At 47.5% G+C, this 21,392-nt stretch overlaps 1 protein-coding gene across 4 annotated transcripts in view; it reads right to left on the bottom strand.

Moving 5' to 3' along the window:
* OTOF (otoferlin) overlaps positions 1-17,775 on the bottom strand; it is a 102,473-nt gene extending 84,698 nt beyond the window's left edge. For 2 of the 4 annotated variants that reach the window (XM_023230027.2, XM_023230026.2), the window contains exon 1: positions 17,514-17,775. In XM_023230027.2, the coding sequence (XP_023085795.1) occupies positions 17,514-17,592 (79 nt within the window). In that variant the 5' untranslated portion in view covers positions 17,593-17,775. The remainder of the gene's footprint in view (positions 1-17,513) is intronic. The other 2 variants (XM_023230028.1, XM_023230029.1) reach the window with 1 other exon arrangement.
* Positions 17,776-21,392: the final 3,617 nt, after the last annotated feature.

Below are 21,392 nucleotides of genomic sequence, written 5' to 3' on the forward strand. Positions count from 1 at the left end.
TGTTCATTCATTTCCACAGGCAACCAGGGCTTTCTTGCTCCTGGCTTGTGTGCCATTTGGCCTTCACAGAGGGGAGTTGTACAAAGACCATTCGAATCTAAACGATGCCTTTAAGAGCATATTACAATCCAGAGGGAGCTATGTCAGACATGGAAAATTCTGCTGATGATATAAGGCAGAATTTTGTCATTGGCATGCAAAAAGTGTAAATAAAGTGAAAACCCAGAAAAAGGAGCAATGACTCTCCATGTAATGGATTAAGGAGGCATTGCAGAGGCATAGGCATTGACACTGGAAGACCAGAAGAAATCTGGATATTCAGACAGACTGGGGAGCAAGGAGAAGGAGGGAAATCCAGGCACAGAGAACAGTGTAAGGAAATGTTTGAAAGCATGGAGCAGAGAATGGAGCCCCCAAGGAGCTGGACACAAGACAGGGGAGTCCCAATGGCAAAGGGAAAAGCAAAAATGGTCTGCCCTCAGGGAGCAGCCTGTGGAAGCAAGACTGGAGAGGGGCTGGGGTCCCAAAAGGGCAGAGGGTGAGGTGGTGGGCCATCTGAAGGGGAAGGAGAAGGTCCTGAGACTGTTTTCAAGGACATCATGATTTTGCCAGGGCCCAGCCCACTGGCCTGTCTCCCAGCAGTGCCTGCCATTGCTGTTATCCCTGTGTGAACTGAGAAACAGAGTAAAACTCTGCTGGTGACTCAAACGTGGCGCTGCTATTTCCTTGCGTTATTTAAAATAATCAAAGCCTTGTTGTATGCACTGCCTGGGCTGGGCTGTACAGAGCTCAGCAAACAGTCCCATTCCCTCCCGCGATGCTCCCATGTCCTGGCATCTCCTCTCCCGCTCTTCCTCTACAGCGGCTCTCTGAGTGGTGGTCCTGCTGTATTTTTTCTCTCCCCACTTCAGATCAATCTGTTTCTTTTGAAGGCCAGATACTCCCATGGAGCACCAGGAAGCAGGGCCCAGGCACCCCTGTGTGCAGGAAAAAGAGCCAGGCCCACTCAGGTGTGCAGCCTGGCACAACGGCCCATGGGCTGGGGGCCTGGTAGCTGGCCTTCCAACCCCTGGGGGTCTCAGAGTCACAAGTTGTAAGCTGGAGGTCATTATCCCGGACCAGCCTATGTCTTGGGACCATCGCAAGGATGACAAGAAACTGTTGTGGGAAAGTCTAAGTAAAGCATCAAGTCCCTTACAAGCACGAGGGAGCATAGGATAGAGGTTAAGGCTCTTGGACCAGAGTCCCTGAGTTCAAATCCCAGCTACCTCTTCCTAGTTAGCGTACCCTGGATGAAGCTAATTAACTTCTCTTTGCTCTGGTTTCCTCACCCCTAAAATGAAGGAAATAATAATGCTTACAATAGCATCTGGTGCAGTTTGTTCCTCAATAAGAAATAGCTATTCTCAGTCTATTAAATAGTCTTGTTTCTCCATTTATTTATTTATTTATTTATTTATTTATTTATTTATTTATTATTTATTTATTTATTTATTTATTTATTGAGATGGAGACTTGATCTGTCACCCAGGCTGGAGTGCAATGTCATGATCTCCGCTCACTGCAACCTCCACCTTCTCGGTTCAAGCCATTCTCCTGCCTCAGCCTCCCAAGTAGCTGGAATTACATGAGTGCGCCACCATGCCTGGCTAACTTTTTTTGTATTTTTAGTAGAGACAGGGTTTCACCCTGTGGCCATGTGGGTCTTGAATTCCTGACTTTAAGTGATCCTCCTGCCTTGGCCTCCCAAAGTGCTGGGATTATAGGCTTGGGCCTCTGTGCCCAGCTCGCTTCTCCTTTAGACCTTTAAGTTATGTGCTAAATATAAAAATGACTTCTTCTATTACGAATCACATTTGTAGCTTATTTTTAGTAGCATATAATCAGAAATAACTTTTTTTCTCATCTTATATAATATTTTTCAAGTTTTAGGTATTTTAGGTGTGATTATCTCTTCTGTTTTTAAAACTAGGTGAAACTTACATTCATAGATCTTTTTTTAATTTAATTTTATTTTTTTATTATACTTTAAGTTCTAGGGTACATGTGCATAACGTGCAGGTTTGTTACATATGTATACTTGTGCCATGTTGGTGTGCTGCACCCATCAACTCGTCAGCACCCATCAATTCATCATTTATATCAGGTATAACTCCCCAATGCAATCCCTCCCCCTCCCCCCTCCCCATGATAGGCCCCAGTGTGTGATGTTCCCCTTTCCGAGTCCAAGTGAACTCATTGTTCAGTTCCCACCTATGAGTGAGAACATGCGGTGTTTGGTTTTCTCTTCTTGTGATAGTTTGCTAAGAATGATGGTTTCCAGCTGCATCCATGTCCCTACAAAGGACGCAAACTCATCCTTTTTTATGGCTGCATAGTATTCCATGGTGTATATGTGCCACATTTTCTTAATCCAGTCTGTCACTGATGGACATTTGGGTTGATTCCAAGTCTTTGCTATTGTGAATAGTGCCACAATAAACATACGTGTGCGTGTGTCTTTGTAGTAGAATAATTTATAATCCTTTGGGTATATACCCAGTAGTGGGATGGCTGGGTCATATGGTACATCTAGTTCTAGATCCTTGAGGAATTGCCATACTGTTTTCCATAATGGTTGAACTAGTTTACAATCCCACCAACAGTGTAAAAGTGTTCCTATTTCTCCACATCCTCTCCAACACCTGTTGTTTCCTGATTTTTTAATGATTGCCATTCTAACTGGTGTGAGATGGTATCTCATTGTGGTTTTGATTTGCATTTCTCTGATGGCAGTGATGAGGAGCATTTTTTCATGTGTCCGTTGGCTGTATGAATGTCTTCTTTTGAGAAATGTCTGTTCACATTCATGGATCTTAAGTGTAAAATTCAGTGAGTTTCAATAAATGCATTTAAACATTCATGTGAGTCCTTTTGTGGAAATATGATTTTATTTCTCTTGAGGAAATCCCTAAGAACAGAATGGTTATGTCACAGGATAGGTACCCTTAGCTTTATAAGAAATCGCCGGCCGGGCGCGGTGGCTCACGCCTGTAATCCCAGCACTTTGTGGGGCGGAGGCGGGCGGATCACGAGGTCAGGAGATGGAGACCCTCATGGCTAACACGGTGAAACCTCGTCTCTACTAAAAATACAAAAAATTTTTAGCCAGCCACGGTGGCGCGCGCCTGTAGTCATAGCTACTCGGGAGGCTGAAGCAGGAGAATGGCTCGAATGTGGGAGGCGGAGGTTGCAGTGAGCCGAGATGGCGCCACTGCACTCCAGCCTGGGTGACAGAGCGAGAAACCGTCTAAAAAAAAAAAAAAAAGAAAGAAAGAAAGAAAAGAAAAGAAATTGCCAAATAGTTTTCCAAAGGGACTGCTGTATCATTTCATACTCTTATCAGCAATGTAAAAAAGTTCCAGTTGTTCCACATCCTCATCAACATTTGAATACTGTCAGACTTTTACATTTTAGTTATTTTAGAGCATGTGAAATAGTATCTCTTCGTAATTTTAATCTTCATTTCTCTAATGACTTAGGATGTTGATCACATTTTTACATATTTATTGACCATATGGTTATCTTATTCTATGAAGTGTCTGTTCAAGTCTTTTTTTTTTTTTTTTTTTCATCATTTGTCTCATTATTATTGACTTATAGGGGTTCTTTATATGTTCTGGCTACAAGTCCTTTGTCAGATAAATGTGAGTATTTTCTTCCTGTGTGTGACTTGCCTTCTCATGCCTTCTTAAATGTGATTTTTTAATGAATAGGAGTTTTCAATTTTTTTTTACTCTGTGACTAGCCAAAGAGTTTCCAATTTTTAAGAAATGCAAGTTTTTAGTGAAATTTATTTCTTATGTTTAGTGTTTTTTAATTTTTCTTTAAGAAACCTTTGTCTAACCCAAAAATATAACAAAGATGTTCTATATTTTCTTCTAGAAGCTTATAGTTTTTAAATGTTTAATTCTATAATCCATCTTAAATTAATTTTTGTGGGTGGTATGAGATAGGAGTTTGAAGTTCATTTTTTCTCCATATAGATATCTAGTTCTAGATATCCAACACTTTGATTGAAAATCAGTTGATTTTATATGTATAGGGTTTATTTCTGGACACTGTGTTCTGCTCCATTGGTCTATATGTCTATTCTTAGACCAATGTCACACTTTCTTCATTCCTATAACTTTATAGTTAGGTTTATAATTAAATATAGTTGACCCATGAACAACATAGGGATTAGAGGTACCAGCCCCTCATATAGTTGAAAAGCTGTGTATAACTTTTGACTCCCCCAAACTTAGCTACTAACAGCCTACTGTTAACCAGAAGCCTTACTAATAACATAAACAGCCAATTAACACATATTTTTATGTGTATTATGTACCGTATTTTTACAATAAAGTAAGATAGAGAAAAGAAAATGTTATAAAAAAGATAATGTTATTAAAAAAAGGAAGAGAAAATATGGCTGGGCGCAGTGGCTCATGCCTGTAATCCCAGCACTTTAGGAGGCTGAGGTGGGTGGATCACTTGAAGTCAGGAGTTCGAGACCAGCCTGACCAACATGGTAAAACCTTGTCTCTACTAAGAATACAAAAATTAGCTGGGTGTGGTGGTGCTTGCTTGTAATCCCAGCTACTTGGGAGGTGGAGGAAGGAGAATCGCTTGAACATAGGAGGCAGAGGTTGCAGTGAGCTGAGATCAAGCCATTGTACTCCAGCCTGGGCAACCAGAATAAAACCCTATCTCAAAAACAAAAAAACAAACAACAAAAGAAAAAAAAATGAGAGAGAGAAAATATATTTACTATTCTTTAGGTGGAAATGGATCATCATAAAGGTTTTCATCCTCATGATCTTCATGTTGTGTAGGGTGAGGAAGAGGAGGGGTTGGTCTTGCTGTCTCATGGGTGGTGGAAGCAAAAAGAATATCCATATATAAGTGGACCCTCGCAGTTCAAATCCATGTTGTTCAGGGGTCAGCTGTGGTGTGAACACTGCAATTCTCTTCTCCATTTTCAAGGTTACTTTAGCTATTCTGTATCATTTGTATGTCCATATAAATTTTAAAATGTTTTCAATTTCTACAAAAGAGTCTGTTGTGATTTTTATCAGGATTGTGTTCAGCTTATAGGTCATTTTGTGGAGAATTGTCGTCTTAACAATTCTGAATCTTCAGTCCATAAACATAATCTATTTTCTACACATTTGTTTTTTTTTTTTTTTTTTTTAATTTCTCTCAGCATTTTGTTCTGTTTTGTTTTTAGGGTGCAAGTCTTTCCCATCTTTGGTAAAATTTATTTTCTTGTGTATTAATCATATATCCAAAAACTTGCTAAATTCACTCATTAATTATAGTAGCTTTTTAATAGATTCCTTAGGATTTTCTACATAACCAATTAGGTTTTCTGTGAATAAAGAAAGTTTTACTTCTTCCTTTCCAATCTGTAGGAGTTATTTTTTCCTTGCCGCCTTGTGCTGGCTAGAATTCTAGTACAGTGTTGAATAGAAGTGGTGAGAGTAGAACACTTTGCCTGACTCATGATCTTAATGTTCAATATTTCTGAATTAAGTATAATGTTAGCTGGATGCTTTTTATCAGATTGAGGAAGCTCTTTTTATTGGTAGTTTGCCGATAGTTATTATCATTAATGGGTGTTTAATTTTCTCAAATGCATTTTCTGCATCTATTGATATAATCATGACTTTTTTCCTTTACTGTGTTAATATGGTAAAATATTTTGATTTTCCAATTTTAAATTAACCTTGCATTCCTGGGATAATACTCACTTGTCATGATGTTTTATCCTTTTCATATATTGCTATTCAGTTGGCTAATATTTTGTTAAGGATTTTTACATCTGTATTCATGAGAGATATTGGGCTGTAATTTTCTTTTTGTGTAAGGTCTTTGTCAGGTGTTGATAATATAAAATGAATTGAGATGTGCTCTTCTTTCTCTATTTTCTGAAAGAGTTTGTGTAAGATTGTTATTACGTTTCCCCTTAAATGTTTTCTACAGGCCAGGTGTGGTGGATCACGCCTGTAATCCCAGCACTTTGGGAGGCTGAGGTGGGCAGATCACTTGAGGTCAGGAGTTCGAGATTAGCCTGGCCAACATGGTGAAACTCTGCCTCTACTAAAAATACAAAAATAAGCCGGGCATGGTGGCACGTGCCTGTAGTCCCAGCGACTCTACTCGGGAGGATGAGGCAGGAGAATCGCTTGAACTGGGAAGACAGAGGTTGCAGTGAGCTGAGGTTGCGCCACTGTGCTCCAGCCTGGGCGACAGTGTGAGAATCAGTCTTAAAAAAAGAAAAAAAAATGTTTTCTACAATACAACAGTGAAATCATCTAGATCTGAAGTTTTCTTTGTGGCAGGAAGGTTGTTGTCATCATCATCATTGTTATTAGAAATTCGATTTCTTTACTAGGTATGGAGGCTCTTCAGATTTTCCATTTCTTTTTATGTCAGTTTTGGTAAGTTGTTTTTCAAAGAATTTATTCATTTCATCTGAGTTGTAGAATTTATGGAGATAAGTTATTTGTAATATTCCCTTATTTTCCTTTTAATGTGATGATACTCCCTCTTTCATTCCTGAAATCGGTACTTTGTGTTTTCTTGCTCTTTTACTTTTGATAAGCCTTCCTAGGGTTTATCTATTTTATTAATTTTTTTCAAAGAACCAACTTTTGGCTTTGTTAAATTTCTCTGTTGTCTATTTCCTATTTTCTTCCTTTTATACTCCCCTTGGGTTTAATTTGGCGGGGGGGTGTTTGATTTTTATTTATTGAAATATAATTCACATTCCATAACATTCATCCTTCTAAAGGGTACAGTTCAGTAGTTTTTAGTATATTCCCAAGGTTATGCACCCGTTCCCACTACCTAATTCCAGAATATTTTCATCACCCTGGAAGGAGACTCCACACCTGTGAGCAGTCACTCCCCATTCTCCCTCCCCGCAGCCTTTGACAACCACGAATTTCCTCTCTGTCTGTATGGATTTGCCTGTTCTGAGCATTTCATATACATTCTTGCACCACATAACACCGTTTTGGTCAAACGACCACTTGCATATACAACAGTGGTCCCATAAGATTATAATATTGTATTTACTGTACCTTTTCTATGTTTAGATACACAAATACCATTGTACTATAATTGCCTACAGCATTGAATACAGTTACATTCTGTACACACTTGTGGCCTGGGAGCAGTAGGTCATACCGTATAGCCTAGGTGAGTAGTTGGCTAGACCGTCTAGGTTTGTGTAAATACACTCTATGACGTTCACACAAGGACAGAATCACTTAATGATGCATTTCGCAGAACGTACTCTTATCATTAAGCGATGCCTGACTGTAAATGAGATTATACAATGTGATCTTTTGTGTCTGGCTTCTTTCATTTAACATAATGTTTTCAAGGTTTGGGTTTAAATTGCTTTTCTTTTGGTACCTTTTTTTTTTTTTTTTTTTTTTTTTTGAGGCAGAGTCTCACTCTGTCGACCGGGATGGAGTACTGTGGCCGGATCTCAGCTCACTGCAAGCTCCGCCTCCCGGGTTCACGCCATTCTCCTGCCTCAGCCTCCCTGAGTAGCTGGGACTACAGGCGCCCGCCTCCTCGCCCGGCTAGTTTTTGTATTTTTTTAGTAGAGACGGGGTTTCACCGTGTTAGCCAGGATGGTCTCGATCTCCTGACCTCGTGATCCGCCCGTCTCCGCCTCCCAAAGTGCTGGGATTACAGGCTTGAGCCACCGCGCCCGGCCCTTTTGGTACCTTTTTAAAGCAGAAACCTAGATTACAATTTCACACTTTTCTTCTTTTCTCCTATAAGTACTTAAAATGATAAATGTTAATATGTTGTATTTTCATTATAATTCAGTTTAAAATGTTTGATAATTTCTCTTTTCTTTCCTTCTTTGACCATAGGTTAAGAAGGGTATTAATTTCCAAATATTTGGAACTTTCAAAGATATCTTCCTATTATTGATTTTTAGTTGAATTTCACTATGGTCAGAGAACACACTCTGTAAGATTTCAGTCTTTTGAAATATATTGAGACTTGTCTAATTGCCCAGCATATGGTCTGTCTTGGTGAGTGTTCTAGGTGCGTTTAAGAAGAACGTATATTTTTCAGTTTTGGGTGTGCAATGTTCTAGAAATGCCAGTTACATCAAGGTGGTTGACGGTGGTGTGATTTTCCTGTCTAGTTGTTTGTGATTATCTCTTGTAATAACACTTTTTTCCCCATGAGAAACACATCTTCAATTTTATAATGACAGTTGATGGCAGGGTAACAGAAAGAAATTCAATTCAAAGAGTTGTCCAAGAAAGCAGCTATTCCTCATGTTTCTTACATAGTGTACTCTCTGAAAATCACCAGTGACTCACAGAGCCAGACTTGGGTACTGCAGAGTCCCTGGGCCTCACACTGGAGGTTACCCCTTCCATTTTCCCCATTTCCCTGCTAAATGGAGGCCCCATGGAACTCTAACCTTTCATTTTACACAATTGTACTCAAATATCATTTCTACCTCCACTCATGTATTTCCCCTCAACCCACCCTGCTAGCATCCAGGTTTACACTATGGAAACTTAGGCTTGGGTCAGGGATTCATCTGAGAGGCAGGGGGCGAGCAGGGATGATAAATCCCATCTCTCTGGCTCAGCTCAAACCCTTCTTCCAGGTCCTCACTCAGATTCTGACTTTGCTCTGCAACTGACTGAGAGCACTGGTTCCCATTTTTCAGACCCTGGCACTGAGGCAGGAAGGGCCTGTGGTATTTGTCTTTGAGCCTTGGACAGTGCCACCCACACAGTCAGCAACTGCTGGGTCTGAGATTCCCCTGTTACTGTGACAGAGGAGCTTGTGGTCCCAGTGATCCACAAGTGTGTAGAGTACCCTTTCTGCATCAGGCACTGGGAATACAATGAGTTATAATGGGAGGGTGACGCTTTTACTCCGATAGGGTAAAAATATTGTTGAAACTGCAGTCCTTCCTGACTTTTTCTTAAACTTTGGCTGAAAAAAAAAAAACAAACCAGTGGGTGAAAACTGATCTCCACCTCAGCAGATTAGCCCTTCTGCTTTGAAATAAAAGAAAATAAAATAGAAACGAGGACTGTTGAGGCAGCATCTAGCAGGTGGATGAGTTCAGACAGAAAGCGGTCAAATGGTCTAGGGTAAAAATGATCACGTGATGGTCCATGTCTCAGGAGCCTTTTCTAGGGCTGTCACCAAGAGAAATGGATCACTGCCTAGTGCTGCCTGGATGGCAGGCTGCATGGGGGCCCCTGTTGCTAACTGATCACTGCTCCTGCACCCACAGGCGGTGCTCCTTGCTCCCACTTCTATGCCAGGTCTGTTCTGTGCCAGGCCCCATGCTGCCACTGGGAAAGCAGCCAAGGGGCCTGCCCTCGAGGCACCCACCTGGATGGCAATGGCCCCAGGTGTTTTCACTCTGATGTCTCCATGTTTGCCAGAATTCAGGGTGTCAGCAACTGGCAGGAGTCTAGAGGAGAATCAGCTAAGGCCCTGTACCCCAAATCCCTGGGTCCACGGTGGTCCCCAGGGCCACAGTTTACTCCTGTCCTGAGGTACCCTTGTCCTACCCTCTCACTCACTCCCCTGATCCCAGCGCTGCTCCTTCCTCTCTCATGCCCACATGCTGAGGCTCTCCGCCCTCCGCCTGCCCTGGGCTTCCTCCCAAGCATCCCTGCCCACAGTCCTCACATCTAGAGTCTTCTCTCCAAAACAATATCTTAGCATCCCATTCTCCTGCTAAGAGTGTCTCTAGTGTGACACCAAAGACCCTCTGTGTTTGACTGAGTCCCCCACGACCTGCCTTCCAGCCTCCTCTCCACACTCCCCTGATGCATCTCTACACCACCAAGTCTGCACTAGTGTTAACTAGTGTTAGCCCCTCTGCCTGGAATGGAGCCTTTCATGACTTTTTTTTTTTTTTTTTTTTTTTGAGACGGAGTCTTGCTCTGTCGCCCAGGCTGGAGTACAGTGGCGTGATCTCGGCTCACTGCAACCCCCGCCTCCTGGGTTCAACCAATTCTCCTGCCTCAGCCTCCCGAGTAGCTGGGATTACAGGCGTGCACCCACCATGCTCGGATAACTTTTGTATTTTTAGTAGAGATGGGTTTTCACCATGTTGGCCAGGCTGGTCTTGAACTCCTGGTCTCAAGTAATCCCCTAGCCTTGGCCTCCCAAAGTGCTAGGATTACACACGTGGGCCACCGCATCCAGCCCTTTCATGGACTTTGTTCCTGCCAACGAGCTGCGATCCTTCTACTGCCCATTCCCACTGTTCAATAAAAACTCCTGACTCACTTCTGGTCATTAAGGGCCACCTGGGAGCCTGCTCCTATTTCCCTTCCCATCCGCCCTTCCTCCTTCCTCGGTCTTCCCCTAACTGACTCTGGCTCACCCACTGGGGTGGCTTCCTAGCTTCCTGGGCTAAGTGGATTTCCTCGCCACGAGCTGCCTGGGAACCTGTGCCTCCCTTCCCATAATGCTCCTCATGATGGGTGCAGCGGTCATCTTCCCCCTTTGAGGACAGGAGCCACGTCTGTCTCATTCCCCACTGTCCCCAGTGCCTGGCACATGGCTGCCCTTCAACAGAACAAGTGAATAAATGATTAAATACCTGATTTACAAAACACATTAAAATGAAGATTTTAATAAATTGGAAAAAATTATGACATTGATGAGACAATTAGGAATTTGATCACTGCCTGATCAGTTGATAGTACTAAGGAATTGTTAATTTCTTTAAAATGACAAAGTATGTGGTATTTGAGTTCTTATCTTTTATAGCTATGTACTGAATATTTAAAGATGGATTTGAGTTCTCATTTTTTATAGCTATGTACTGAATATTTACAGATGGAATGGTATGGGGTTTGGGATTTTCTTCAAAATAATTTGGGGTGGGGAAGTAGGATCATGGGATGCAAATGAAGCAAGATTGGCCTTGAATTGATGGTAGCTGAAATTGGATGGGACAACATAGGGCCATGATACTATTCTTCCCACTCTTGTATATATTTGAGGTTTTTAAATATATATATATAAAAGTTAAAAAAAAAAAAAAAAAGAAGAAGATAAGGCCAGGTGCAGCGACTTACACCTATAATCCCAGCACTTTGGGAGGGCTGAGGCAGGCAGATCACTTGAGCCCAGGAGTTCAAGACCAGCCTGGGCAACATGGTGAAACCCCATCCCTACTAAAAATACAAAAATTAGCTGAGCGTGGTGGTGCGTGCCTGTAGTCCCAGCTACTCAGGAGGCTGAGGTGGGAGCATTGCCTGAACCCAGAAGGTTGAGGTTACAGTGAACTATGATTGTGTCACTAGACTCCAGCCTGGGTGACAGAAAAAAATAAAAAATAAAATGAGACCCAGGGATGGGAGTGGGTGGGAGAGATGTGGCTTTCACATGGTCGGTAAAGGTGGCTAAGATAACCAAGACTTCCCAATTCAGAGAAATGATTTGTAAGTCTGTTCTCAGCACATTCCCAGCAGCATTTTCCTGAGGGCTTTTGCAGCAGAAGACAGTTTTACAATCATTTTCATTACATGAAAGCACACTCTTCCTATCAAAGCAGGAGAAGCCTGGGGAATTTTCTGTGTGCTCTGTCTGCTGTTCGCTGGTGTGCAATGGCTTGCTCTGGGGGAGGGAGGAGGGGTAAACATTCACTACCTGGGGCATTAGGCAGAAGATTTCCCCCAGGTGTGGTGAGGGGGTCTGAGTGTGCTGTGAAGAATGGAGGATGCAGGGGGCATATTGGTTGGGACTACAGCAAAAGCGCAGGGCTATGTCCACAGCCAGCCACTGGCTGCCAAAATCGTTGTAAGAGTCCCCTCTATTGCTGCCTTCAGCAGGGACAATGCCTACCCCACATTCTCCAAGAGAGGGGGTGCTAGGCTGGACTACAGCCCACAGACAGGCCTAAGCATTGCAGGAGCATCTCAGGGGTGGGTGCACTGGGTATTCTGCCTCCTTCATCAGGGGCGGCAGATAAATTTCCAAATAGTAGCTGTATTTTTCAGCAAGAGGGAGCGCTCCCTCATTTTACTGGGGAAAATAAATCTAACGTGGAGTCGGAGGTGGCGCCTGCAGCCAACAGTAGGGGGAAATCTCATCCCCAGTGCCTCAGTTGCAACCCTTCCCTGTACAATCACTCAGCAGGCCCACTGCTCCTTTCCTAGCTGGTCTCCCTCTACCACTTCCTATAGCCTCTGCTCCAGCTACATGGTGTGATTTCCCCGACATGGAACTTGGCTGCAATTCTCCTCCTCTAGTTTCTGGTCTGGTCAGTCCCTCACCCAGAATGACTTCACCTTCCTCCATCACCAATTCCTCACTTCCTGCATCTCCATGGGTGCAAACAGGGGCAGTTTTTCAAGACCCAGCTTAGGCACTTCCTCCTGCTCCTCTTCCTGCTCCTATTTCCTGGTCTCTGTAGCTCTGAGTAAGCTGTCATCCTCTAAACATTGTTGTGATTTACCCCCACCCCGGCCCTCCTGTATGCTGCACTCATTTCACCTCTGTGTGTGTTTCTTCTCCTCTGTCAGACGGTGAGATCCTGCCCCACGTGTGGTCACAGTAAGGTTCGGAAAGAGGCATGAGCCACCATGCCTGGCCCTTTCATGGCCTTTGATCCTGCCAATGAGTTACCATCCTTCAATGGCTTCTTAAATACTGCCCATTTCCCCTGCTCAATAAAAACTCCTGCCTCCCTTCTGGGCTCCAGGGGCCAACTCAGAGTCTGCTCCCACCTCCCTTCCCATCTGCCTTTTCTCCTTTGTCTTCCCCTAACTGACTCTGGCTTACACGTGCAATCCCTCTCGCTTCCCACCTATGGGCTGGAGCTGAACTTGCCAATATTTGTGAGGCCTGACCAGGCGCAGTGGCTCACGCCTGTAATCCCAGCACTTTGGGAGGCCGAGGCACGTGGATCATGAGGTCAGGAGTTACAGACCACGCTGGGAAATATGGTGAAACAACGTCTCTACTAAAAATACAAAAATTAGTCCGGCGTGGTGGCGGGCACCTGTAGTCCCGGCTACTCCAGAGGCTGAGGCAGAAGAATCGCTTGAACCCAGGAGGCAGAGGTTGCAGTGAGCCGAGACCACATCACTGCACTCCAGCCTGGTGACAGAGCGAGACTCCATCTAAAAAAAAAAAAATTTTGTTAGGCCCCTTTGGAGCCCTGGAAGATTCTCTGGGCTAGGGAAGTTGACAGAAGGAGTAAGAGCCAGGGTTCTTGGTTCTTGGCCCTTGAAGCCTCTTCAAGTCCCTTGATCCTCCTTGGATAGAAAGTTCTGGGGTGGGAGCTCAGAGTTGGGGAAATGGAGCCAAAGAGTGGCAGTGCCACAGTGGAAGAACTCAAACCCATGACACAGTGAATTCCGCAAAGACGGAAACCGTGTCTGATGTCTGTCCTGAAGATGCTCAAAAGTTAGGGCAGCATGCAGAGGTGTGGCCAGTCTGAAATGCAATGTACCATGGCAGAGCAGTCGGAAGAATGCGTGCAGAGTACTGCTAGAGGAGGAGAAGGCTTCATGGAGGAGGTGGCATATGAGCTGGGCCTTGAAGGATGAGCAGAATTAATGGGCTTTCTCAAGGTGGAGGGTGGTCATTCCAGGCAGAAGAAACATGATCGATGTCTCAAGGCTTGGAGGTGTAAAAGGGTGTGGTATCTTTTGGGAATGACTGGAAGTTGAATGTAGTGGGAACGTAGCAGGGTGGGAATCGGGTAGGGTGGGAAGAGAAGCAGGAATGAAAAGGCGGAGGGGGATGCCCTGCAAACCTTTGTGCCAATTCCCAGCCACGGTGGATTATGTGGAAGCCAGGTCCAGCCTTCAGACATTCTTGTCTCACACAGAAAATCCCCAAACCTCATGTCTTGGTGAGAAGGCTCAGGGAATGGAAAGAGAAGGGAGACATCAGGGCTGGCCCTGGACAGTCTGTCACTTGGTTCCCTGATAGTCCAGGTCCCCCAGCCTTGGGGCTCAGCACTGGACAGAAGGTTAGGCTAGAAGAACTTCAGGACCCCTCACACCCTGCGTTCTGTGGCTCTGTCATTGACGTAGGGAACCATCTCAGGAGCTGATAAAGGAAATACCTGAAGCTAATACTTCCTCTCTTTGAGTAGCAACCTGTGGTCAAGATGGCTCCTTCTCACACAGCCCACTCCTGATTACTCCTGGGGACTGTAGGCCTCTGAGCTAAATGAGAATCACTGTCTCCATTTTGTTAATGGAAACCCAGCTGAACCCCGTGGCCTGCAGGCACAACGGAGATTCGCTCAGGACTCCCTGTCTCCTGTCTGACCCAATGGGATTGTAACTCCTGGAAGGCCAGCCTGGCCCCTTCACCTCAGGGTCCCAGGCCTGTGCACAAATATCAGCACGTTCAGGAAATGCATCAACAGGGCAGGACCAGCGTAGGAGCAGCCAGGGGCAGTAAGAGCTAAGTGCTAGATACAGAACTGGCTGGGAGCACTGAGGAGCCTGAGCGTGGGGCCGACTGACCTGAGGGCAGTGGGAAAAGAGGTGGCCACAGGCAAAGCTGGTGCACGCCCAGCCAGGTGAGAACAGGAGTCTCTGGGGTCTGCCTGCCTGGGTTCCTGCGGAACATCTCAGCAGAGGCTCCTACAGAGCAGAGGCCAGGCCCAGTCTGCCTGCTCCTGGCACAGACTGGAACCCATCAGATGTGTTCTCCTCTTCCCTTTATATCTCACGTGGGGCCCTCTGCTCACTCCTGGCCGACAGGGGGAGAAGGCTGGACTGGAGAGAAGATACCTCAGGGGCCAACAGCTATTCCCAAGGAGAACGGGAATGGCTGCCTCACAAACACATCGGCTGTTTGAATACTCTTCCCTCCAACTCTTCCATACCTATGGTTTCCCTGAAGCAATCTAGTGAGGTGCGTGTTATTATCATGCCCATTTTACGGATAAGGAAACTGAGGGTCAGAGAGGTGAAGTAAGTGGCAGAACCCAGGTAGGATCTAGGGCTTCTGACTCCATATCCAGAACTTTTTCCATGGTAGCCCAGCAGGGCTCTTTCCTTAGTGTCCTGGATGGTACAGCACAGAAGGTCAAGCTGTATTTCAACCAGCTGCTCTGGCCTACCTGGGGCCTCTGCCAATGGGCACAACTCACCAAGGGCTCCCTTACCCACCCCAGCATTGAGCTTCACTCAAAAGCCTTGGGGAGCCTGGGGCCAGTGTCTCCCTCTGCATGTTTACCAGTTTCTTGTTTCCCCCTGCAGAGGACCTGCTTGGCCCCCAGTGGCTGTGTGTGCCGGGAGATGCTGCGGAACGTCGTAGAGCCGGTCCATTCCCTCTGAATTGTGGTCAGTGTTGGTCTTTGGGGATGCCTACAGCTGTCAACTGCTGGACGCTGCAGGTGAGCGGCTGAGGCATCTCTGGTTGTTTTAAAGGAACTTTCTGGAAACTGCTTGTCATCTGCCTATTCCTGCTGCCCAGCCCCCTTCCCCGGGAGCTCTGCCCATGGCCACCTCCTGCCGATGTGGAGCTTGGAAGCAATTTCTCCACTCAGTCCAGAGAGCAAGGGTTGCAAATAGACTAATTCCTGTTTGGTCAGTGAGGCTAAAGGCCCAGCCCTTCGCCGCTCCAAGGAGAAGATGGGTGTCAGATAGACAAGGTGCTGCCTCCCAGGTGGCCCAGGAGGAGACAAAGAGCTTGCAGGATTGAGTACTCAGGATGGGATCCTGAGAGCTGGGACCACCGTGCCTCAGCCCCTCTGTGAATGCCACGCACAGTGTTCTACCCCTGAGTCTTGGTTTCTCTGCCTGCAAATGGCCTTGTCCGGTGCAGACTGGACTGTCTCAGCATAGCTGCAGCAGGATGGCAACCTGTAGCTTAACTACCCCACACTATGCTGCCCGTGGAGCTCAGGGCTACATTTCACATATGAAAGGACACATTTGCTTTTCCTAAAGCCAGCATGAGCCAGCAGGTGGCACACAGAGGGAGGTCCAGGGTGCTGCAGAGAAAGCAGTCAGTGGGTTGGGGTGGGAGGCAAAAGGCAGCCCAGTCCACACCTCCCTCTCCCTCCTGCCTGACCTCCTCCTGCTGGCAGGGCCACTGCCATCACCTCCACCCCTGCCTGTCCCTATGAACACAAGCTGCAGTGTGGGCATCCCAGGGCCTCTGAGTAGGTGATGTGGGTACCCCAGGGCTCTTGCTGGAATGTTCTGCCAATGGCCTCTCCAGTCCCTTCCAGCAGAGGTGCAGACGCTGTGTCCAGCTTGGGCCCCAAGGTTCACTTTGCTCTTTAGTATGGTGGGGTCCTCTCTGCCTCCTCTTCACCACTCTCAGATCCCTCTCTTGGGAGAAGGAGCCGTGTCTAGTGAGAAGTACCCCTAACCCCCAGGGCTGGGGAATGACCACATGAAGAGGCAGAGGTGGGTGGTGAAGGACACAGTCAGCCTGGCCCTGCCTTTCCCCACTTAAAATGTTCAGGGGCTCCGCTGTCGGCGGGGTCAGGACCAGCCTTGCATCCTTGCCCTGCCTGGCTCTCTGGCCTCCGCTCCTGCACACTCTCTGGGCTGTAGACACATGGAACCTCTTTCGGTTCCAAAGTTTCAGCTCCTCTCAGCTCTGGGCACACTGTTTCCCCTGCCTACTCAGTCCTCACCTCCTCTCCTGGCTACCTCCTGCTGGTCCCTCGGGTATCAGCTGAATGTTGCTTCCTCCGGGAAGCCTTCCCTGACCACCAGTCACCAGCCTGGGTGAGGGTGCTGCTTCTGTAGCATGCATGCTGCGCTCACCCCCACCCTCTGTCTCACATACCTGTGCTGCTTGTCCCATGCCTGCCCAACAGATGCAGGCTCTTTGGAACTGGGGCTGGGTTGTGCTCAGCTCTGTGTTTCTATCCCTATCCTTGGGACACAGTAGATCATGATAAATGGTCACTGAAAACGTGAGTGAAAAGGATGAGAAAAGACCAGACAGAAGAGAGGTGAGGGTTTCCTAGGGTCCCCTCCCATGAACAGATCTAAAAGAAGCCAACAGTGTCCCCCATCACTCTGGGGCCCAGGGAGCTACTGGCTGCCTGGTTTCTCCCAGCCACCCTGGGTGTCCCAGGCTCCAGACCTGGCCCCTACCCTGTGCTCAAGGAAATCAACCTGCAGGAGAGGGAGAGAGAGGAAGAAGGGGTCCTGGGTCTCCCTGAGCTCAGGGATGTTGTCCTCACTTCTGCCTCCCCAGGCAGAGGGCTCTGCACCCTGCCTGGGCACGGGCATGTTGGCAAGCGCAAGGAGACACTGGCATGGAAGCACGGGGAACCCAGATTTTCCAGAAATCACAATGGCCAGTCAGTCCCAGGCAGATGACTACCTGTGAAAAGGCTCATCTCCTCAGGCCCTGCTAGAACTTTTCCCACTCATCCTCCCAGCCCTGTCCTATCCCCGGCCACCTCCAGAGCACGCGCTGGTCCAACTCTCAGAGCTGGCGTCCCTCTAAGACAGGGGCTTCCCTACCTCGGAAAGTCACTTTGGCGATCCGGTCTCCTCTGCCCCGCAGCTCCGAGACCGTCTTGAGGTGGATGAGCAGGGCCATGCTGGTGTGAGCTGCCTGGCACTGCCAGGTAGGAGCAGCAGGAAGGAGCTAGCTGGTGGAGCGCGGCTCACACGCCTCTCTTCTCTGCCGCTGCCTCCTCCTCCTCCTCCCGACCCCCCTCCGATGCTGCCCACAGAGACCAAGGCAACCAAGCCGAGCTAAGCTGCTCCTGCAGCGACTCACAGAGCCTCACAGCTCCCGCCCCTCCAAGTTGTCAGCCCAGCGTGCGTGTTCAGTGTGTGTGTGTGTGTGCACCCAGTGTGCAGCCTGGGAGTGCAGCAGAGTTGGAATTCATTATTCAGCAGCCGCCAGCTCCCAGATAAAGCTCTGTCCAGCCTCAGGTGTCTTCTCCCAGCTCCTGGAAGGGAGGCTCTGCCCGCCCCTCCGCAGGGCTCTGCTGCTTCCCTACTAAGCAAGCCCTGCCACCAGCAGTGGGCACAGAGGAATGGGCATGAGCATGGGTGGGGTGGGTGTGGGGCGGGGGGCACTCCCACCCACAGGAGCACACTATAAGAAGAAGGAAATGTATTTGTCCACCTATGCCCGCCTCTTCCCTGCTGGAGACTATGCCCCCAAGAGGCTGGGCCCTGAGCCCTGCCCTGGGATCACTGTTTCTGAATCTCAGGAAGCAGAGAGGCTGGCGCTGCTGTCTGAGGGGAAGCTCAGGACCAGGCCACGCGTGATGGAGATGCCTGGTTGTGGAGACAGCAGAGGCTTATGTGCTACGAGGGGCCATGTTTAAGGATCCAGGGCACTAACCCTAGCTCCACCCCAAGGCTGGGCGTCAAGCAGGCTAGCGAAGGTAAGCCAGGCTGATGTTTGCTTTCCAGCCAGAGGAGCAGAATTGAATGGCCTTCTGCTCTTATAAGCTGCTAGGGGCAGGAGAAGGGACGTCTACAGTGAAATTTCTAAGGACCAAAGGGGAACTGCCCCCTCCTGTCTTCCAGCAGCATGCACCAAGGAAAGAGACCCTGGGGCCCAGAATCCCCGATGCTGGAGGCTGTGCTGGGTCATCTGCACCCTTGCTCTTGCCATTTGTTCTTGGTGGAATGCCCCCCACCCCACCCTGGACTCAGCTTGAGTGCCTCCTCCTGGAGGTGCCTCTGTACCTGCACCCCAGCTGGGTTGGGGTCCTCCTCTGTGCTGCTCCTGCCTCTTCTCATCTTACTGAGTCCTGGGGCTGCTTCCCTTGCCTCTTCCTCTACTGACCTCAGGAGGACCCTGGAGCACAGCCCTTACCCCAGAGCCCCACATGGTATCCTGTGCACTGTAGAATGCCCAATTACTGTTGAAAGGAGAAAAGAGTGAGCTCAGGGATCTACCTGAAACAGAGTCTAAAGGTTTAAAAGAGAAATACTAATTTTTCACAGCATGGTAACAAGAGGTTACTTCCTTTGAATTCTACATTCCAAATAACCTACGGTATGTCCCAAGAGCCTTCTTTTCTCCTTCTAGATATTTCCTTGCTACTGTGCCCTATTTTTCTTTTTCTACTTTGCCCTTTTTCCTAACCAATTCTTGCTTACCTTTCTCACATTTATCTAATCATATTGAATTTAAAAATGTCTTAGAGTATTATGTTTATTGAATACAAGTGAATGCTAAATTTTCAAAACCTGGATAAGTTTAATGTCTTTAAAAAAACCCACCTTAGGTGGGTTTCACTAGCATTTTCCACCCATGAGGTCATCAGGTGATCTGTGTTTTTAAGGCTTGGTGGCTACAAGGTAAAACAACAACAACAGAAAATATCTCCTTCCTTGGTTCTCTGGAGGTCCTTCCCTGAAGGGAGTGAATTTCATGAGGCCTCTTATAGACCCTGTGCATCTTTAAGCAAAAGCCCATGAACCTGCCCTAGCCAAAGCATTGATCTATGCTGAATCTCACTTTCCACATCCATAAAATGGTACCAATTTCACTCAACAGCTCTCAGTGAAGTCAGCTGACCCTTCTGAACCTAAGACAGATCCCACTTTTTTTTTTTTTTTTTTAGACAGAGTCTCACTCTGTCACTCAGGCTGGAGTGCAGTGGCGTGATCTAGGCTCACTGCAACCTCTGCCTCCTGGGTTCAAGCAATTCTCCTGTCTCAGCCTCCCAAATAGGTGGGACTACAGGCATGTGCTACCACACCCAGCTAATGTTTGTATTTTTAGTAGAGACGGGGTTTCACCATGTTGGCCAGGCTGGTCTCAAACTGCTGACCTGCCTTGGCCTTCCAAAGTGCTGGGATTATGGGTGTGAGTCACCGTGTCCGAATAGATCCCACTTTTTAATGTCTATTCTTCTGTTACTCATTTTGGTAACTGAGTATATAATTTATGTAACGAATGTTTACTGAATTCTTTCCAGAGCCAGGTGCTGAGATTCAGGGATGAATATGATATGGATGGCACAAGATCCCAATCAGACGAGACAGATGGACTAGAACACAGGCAGGTGGAAGGCAGGGTGGTGGATTTACCAGCAGGACTGGCTGGGCAGCCCTGAATGGGGGAGGGAGTAGGTGGTGAACCTCACCCGCTGGGGGTTTGACTCATGTTTTCCTTATTGTAGAACATGTTCCCCAATGAGAATCGAGAAAAATACAGATATGACTACATCCTGAAGGATGGATGGAGTTTCCTTCCACCCAGTTTGTTTGCAGCCGTTCCTTTGCCTACAGCTTTCCCTTTCCCACCAGGCCTCAGTGTTTCTGCTTCTTGAGCCTCTGGGAAGCATGTGGCTCCCCTCCATTTCACTGGCATTTCCCAGGGGAAGTCTTTGGAGAATGCTGGTGGCAGCATCTTGTGAACCCAGTAGCGTCTGTGGTCTTCATCCACTGCCATGTACAGAACCGAAGTGTGAAGGGAGCACTGCTCTCCATCTGGCATCTGAAGGGAAGAAGCAAGATTTGGAGATGAAGGGGGAACTGTCAGCTTCTTCATGACACCAGGACTGCTGCAGAGGGAGCTGGGGTGGCAGGGCCGCCACCCAAGTCACCAAGAGCCTGGCACCATGGAAGCTGTCCCCATACCCTCACCCCTTATGAAAAACCCAAAGGCCCTGGCCCTGCCCTAGGCACCAAGGCTGGTGTGAGGGTCCCTAGAGAAACCCGGGTGAAGCAGTCCCAGGGAGGGAGGGAGGCAGGATTACACAAGGGGGTGGGCCTTCAGCAGGCCTGCTCTCTGGGGCAAGCGCCACCCCTGCAGATGCCATCCCCAAAATGAACGGCAGCATTGGGGACAAATGTAAATCACACACCTAGACGTTCTATGATTTTCTTTTTGCCCTTTACCAACAAAACTCCTCTGATGGAGTAGTTTGAGGGTATGATGAGGTGAGAAGGTAGCCACCAGCTGGAGATGAAGGAGAAACATGAAAAATGCCCCTCTTCACAACCCGCGCGCACACACGCAAGCACGCATGCGTGTACACACACACACACACACACACACACACACACACACACACAATTATGCACAGCGTCCTAGGCAACCACGCCCAGCGCGGCCCACTGCAAAGCCCCTTCCTGGAACCCCCATAGAGCTGGGGTGCAGGGGAAGCTTGAAGAGACATAGCTCCTGGGGACCCTTCCGCTGCTCAGGTTTCTGGGCCTGAGCCACAGTGGGGCGGCTGCTTTGTGCGTGGCCTTCAAAGTCAGGACCTGGCCTGTCCTTTGTGGTAGGGTCGCGTTCCAAGCCAGGTCACCGCAAGACGGATCCTGCGAGGCCTCTACAGCGATTATCTGCCTCTGTCCCGCATCCGAGCCTCTGCACATCCGGCAGGCAGCAAGGCAGAGAGCCCCGATGCGCTGGGGAGA

The sequence above is a fragment of the Piliocolobus tephrosceles genome, chromosome 15 (genome assembly GCF_002776525.5).
Source record: "Piliocolobus tephrosceles isolate RC106 chromosome 15, ASM277652v3, whole genome shotgun sequence".
Taxonomy (NCBI): Eukaryota; Metazoa; Chordata; class Mammalia; order Primates; family Cercopithecidae; genus Piliocolobus; species Piliocolobus tephrosceles.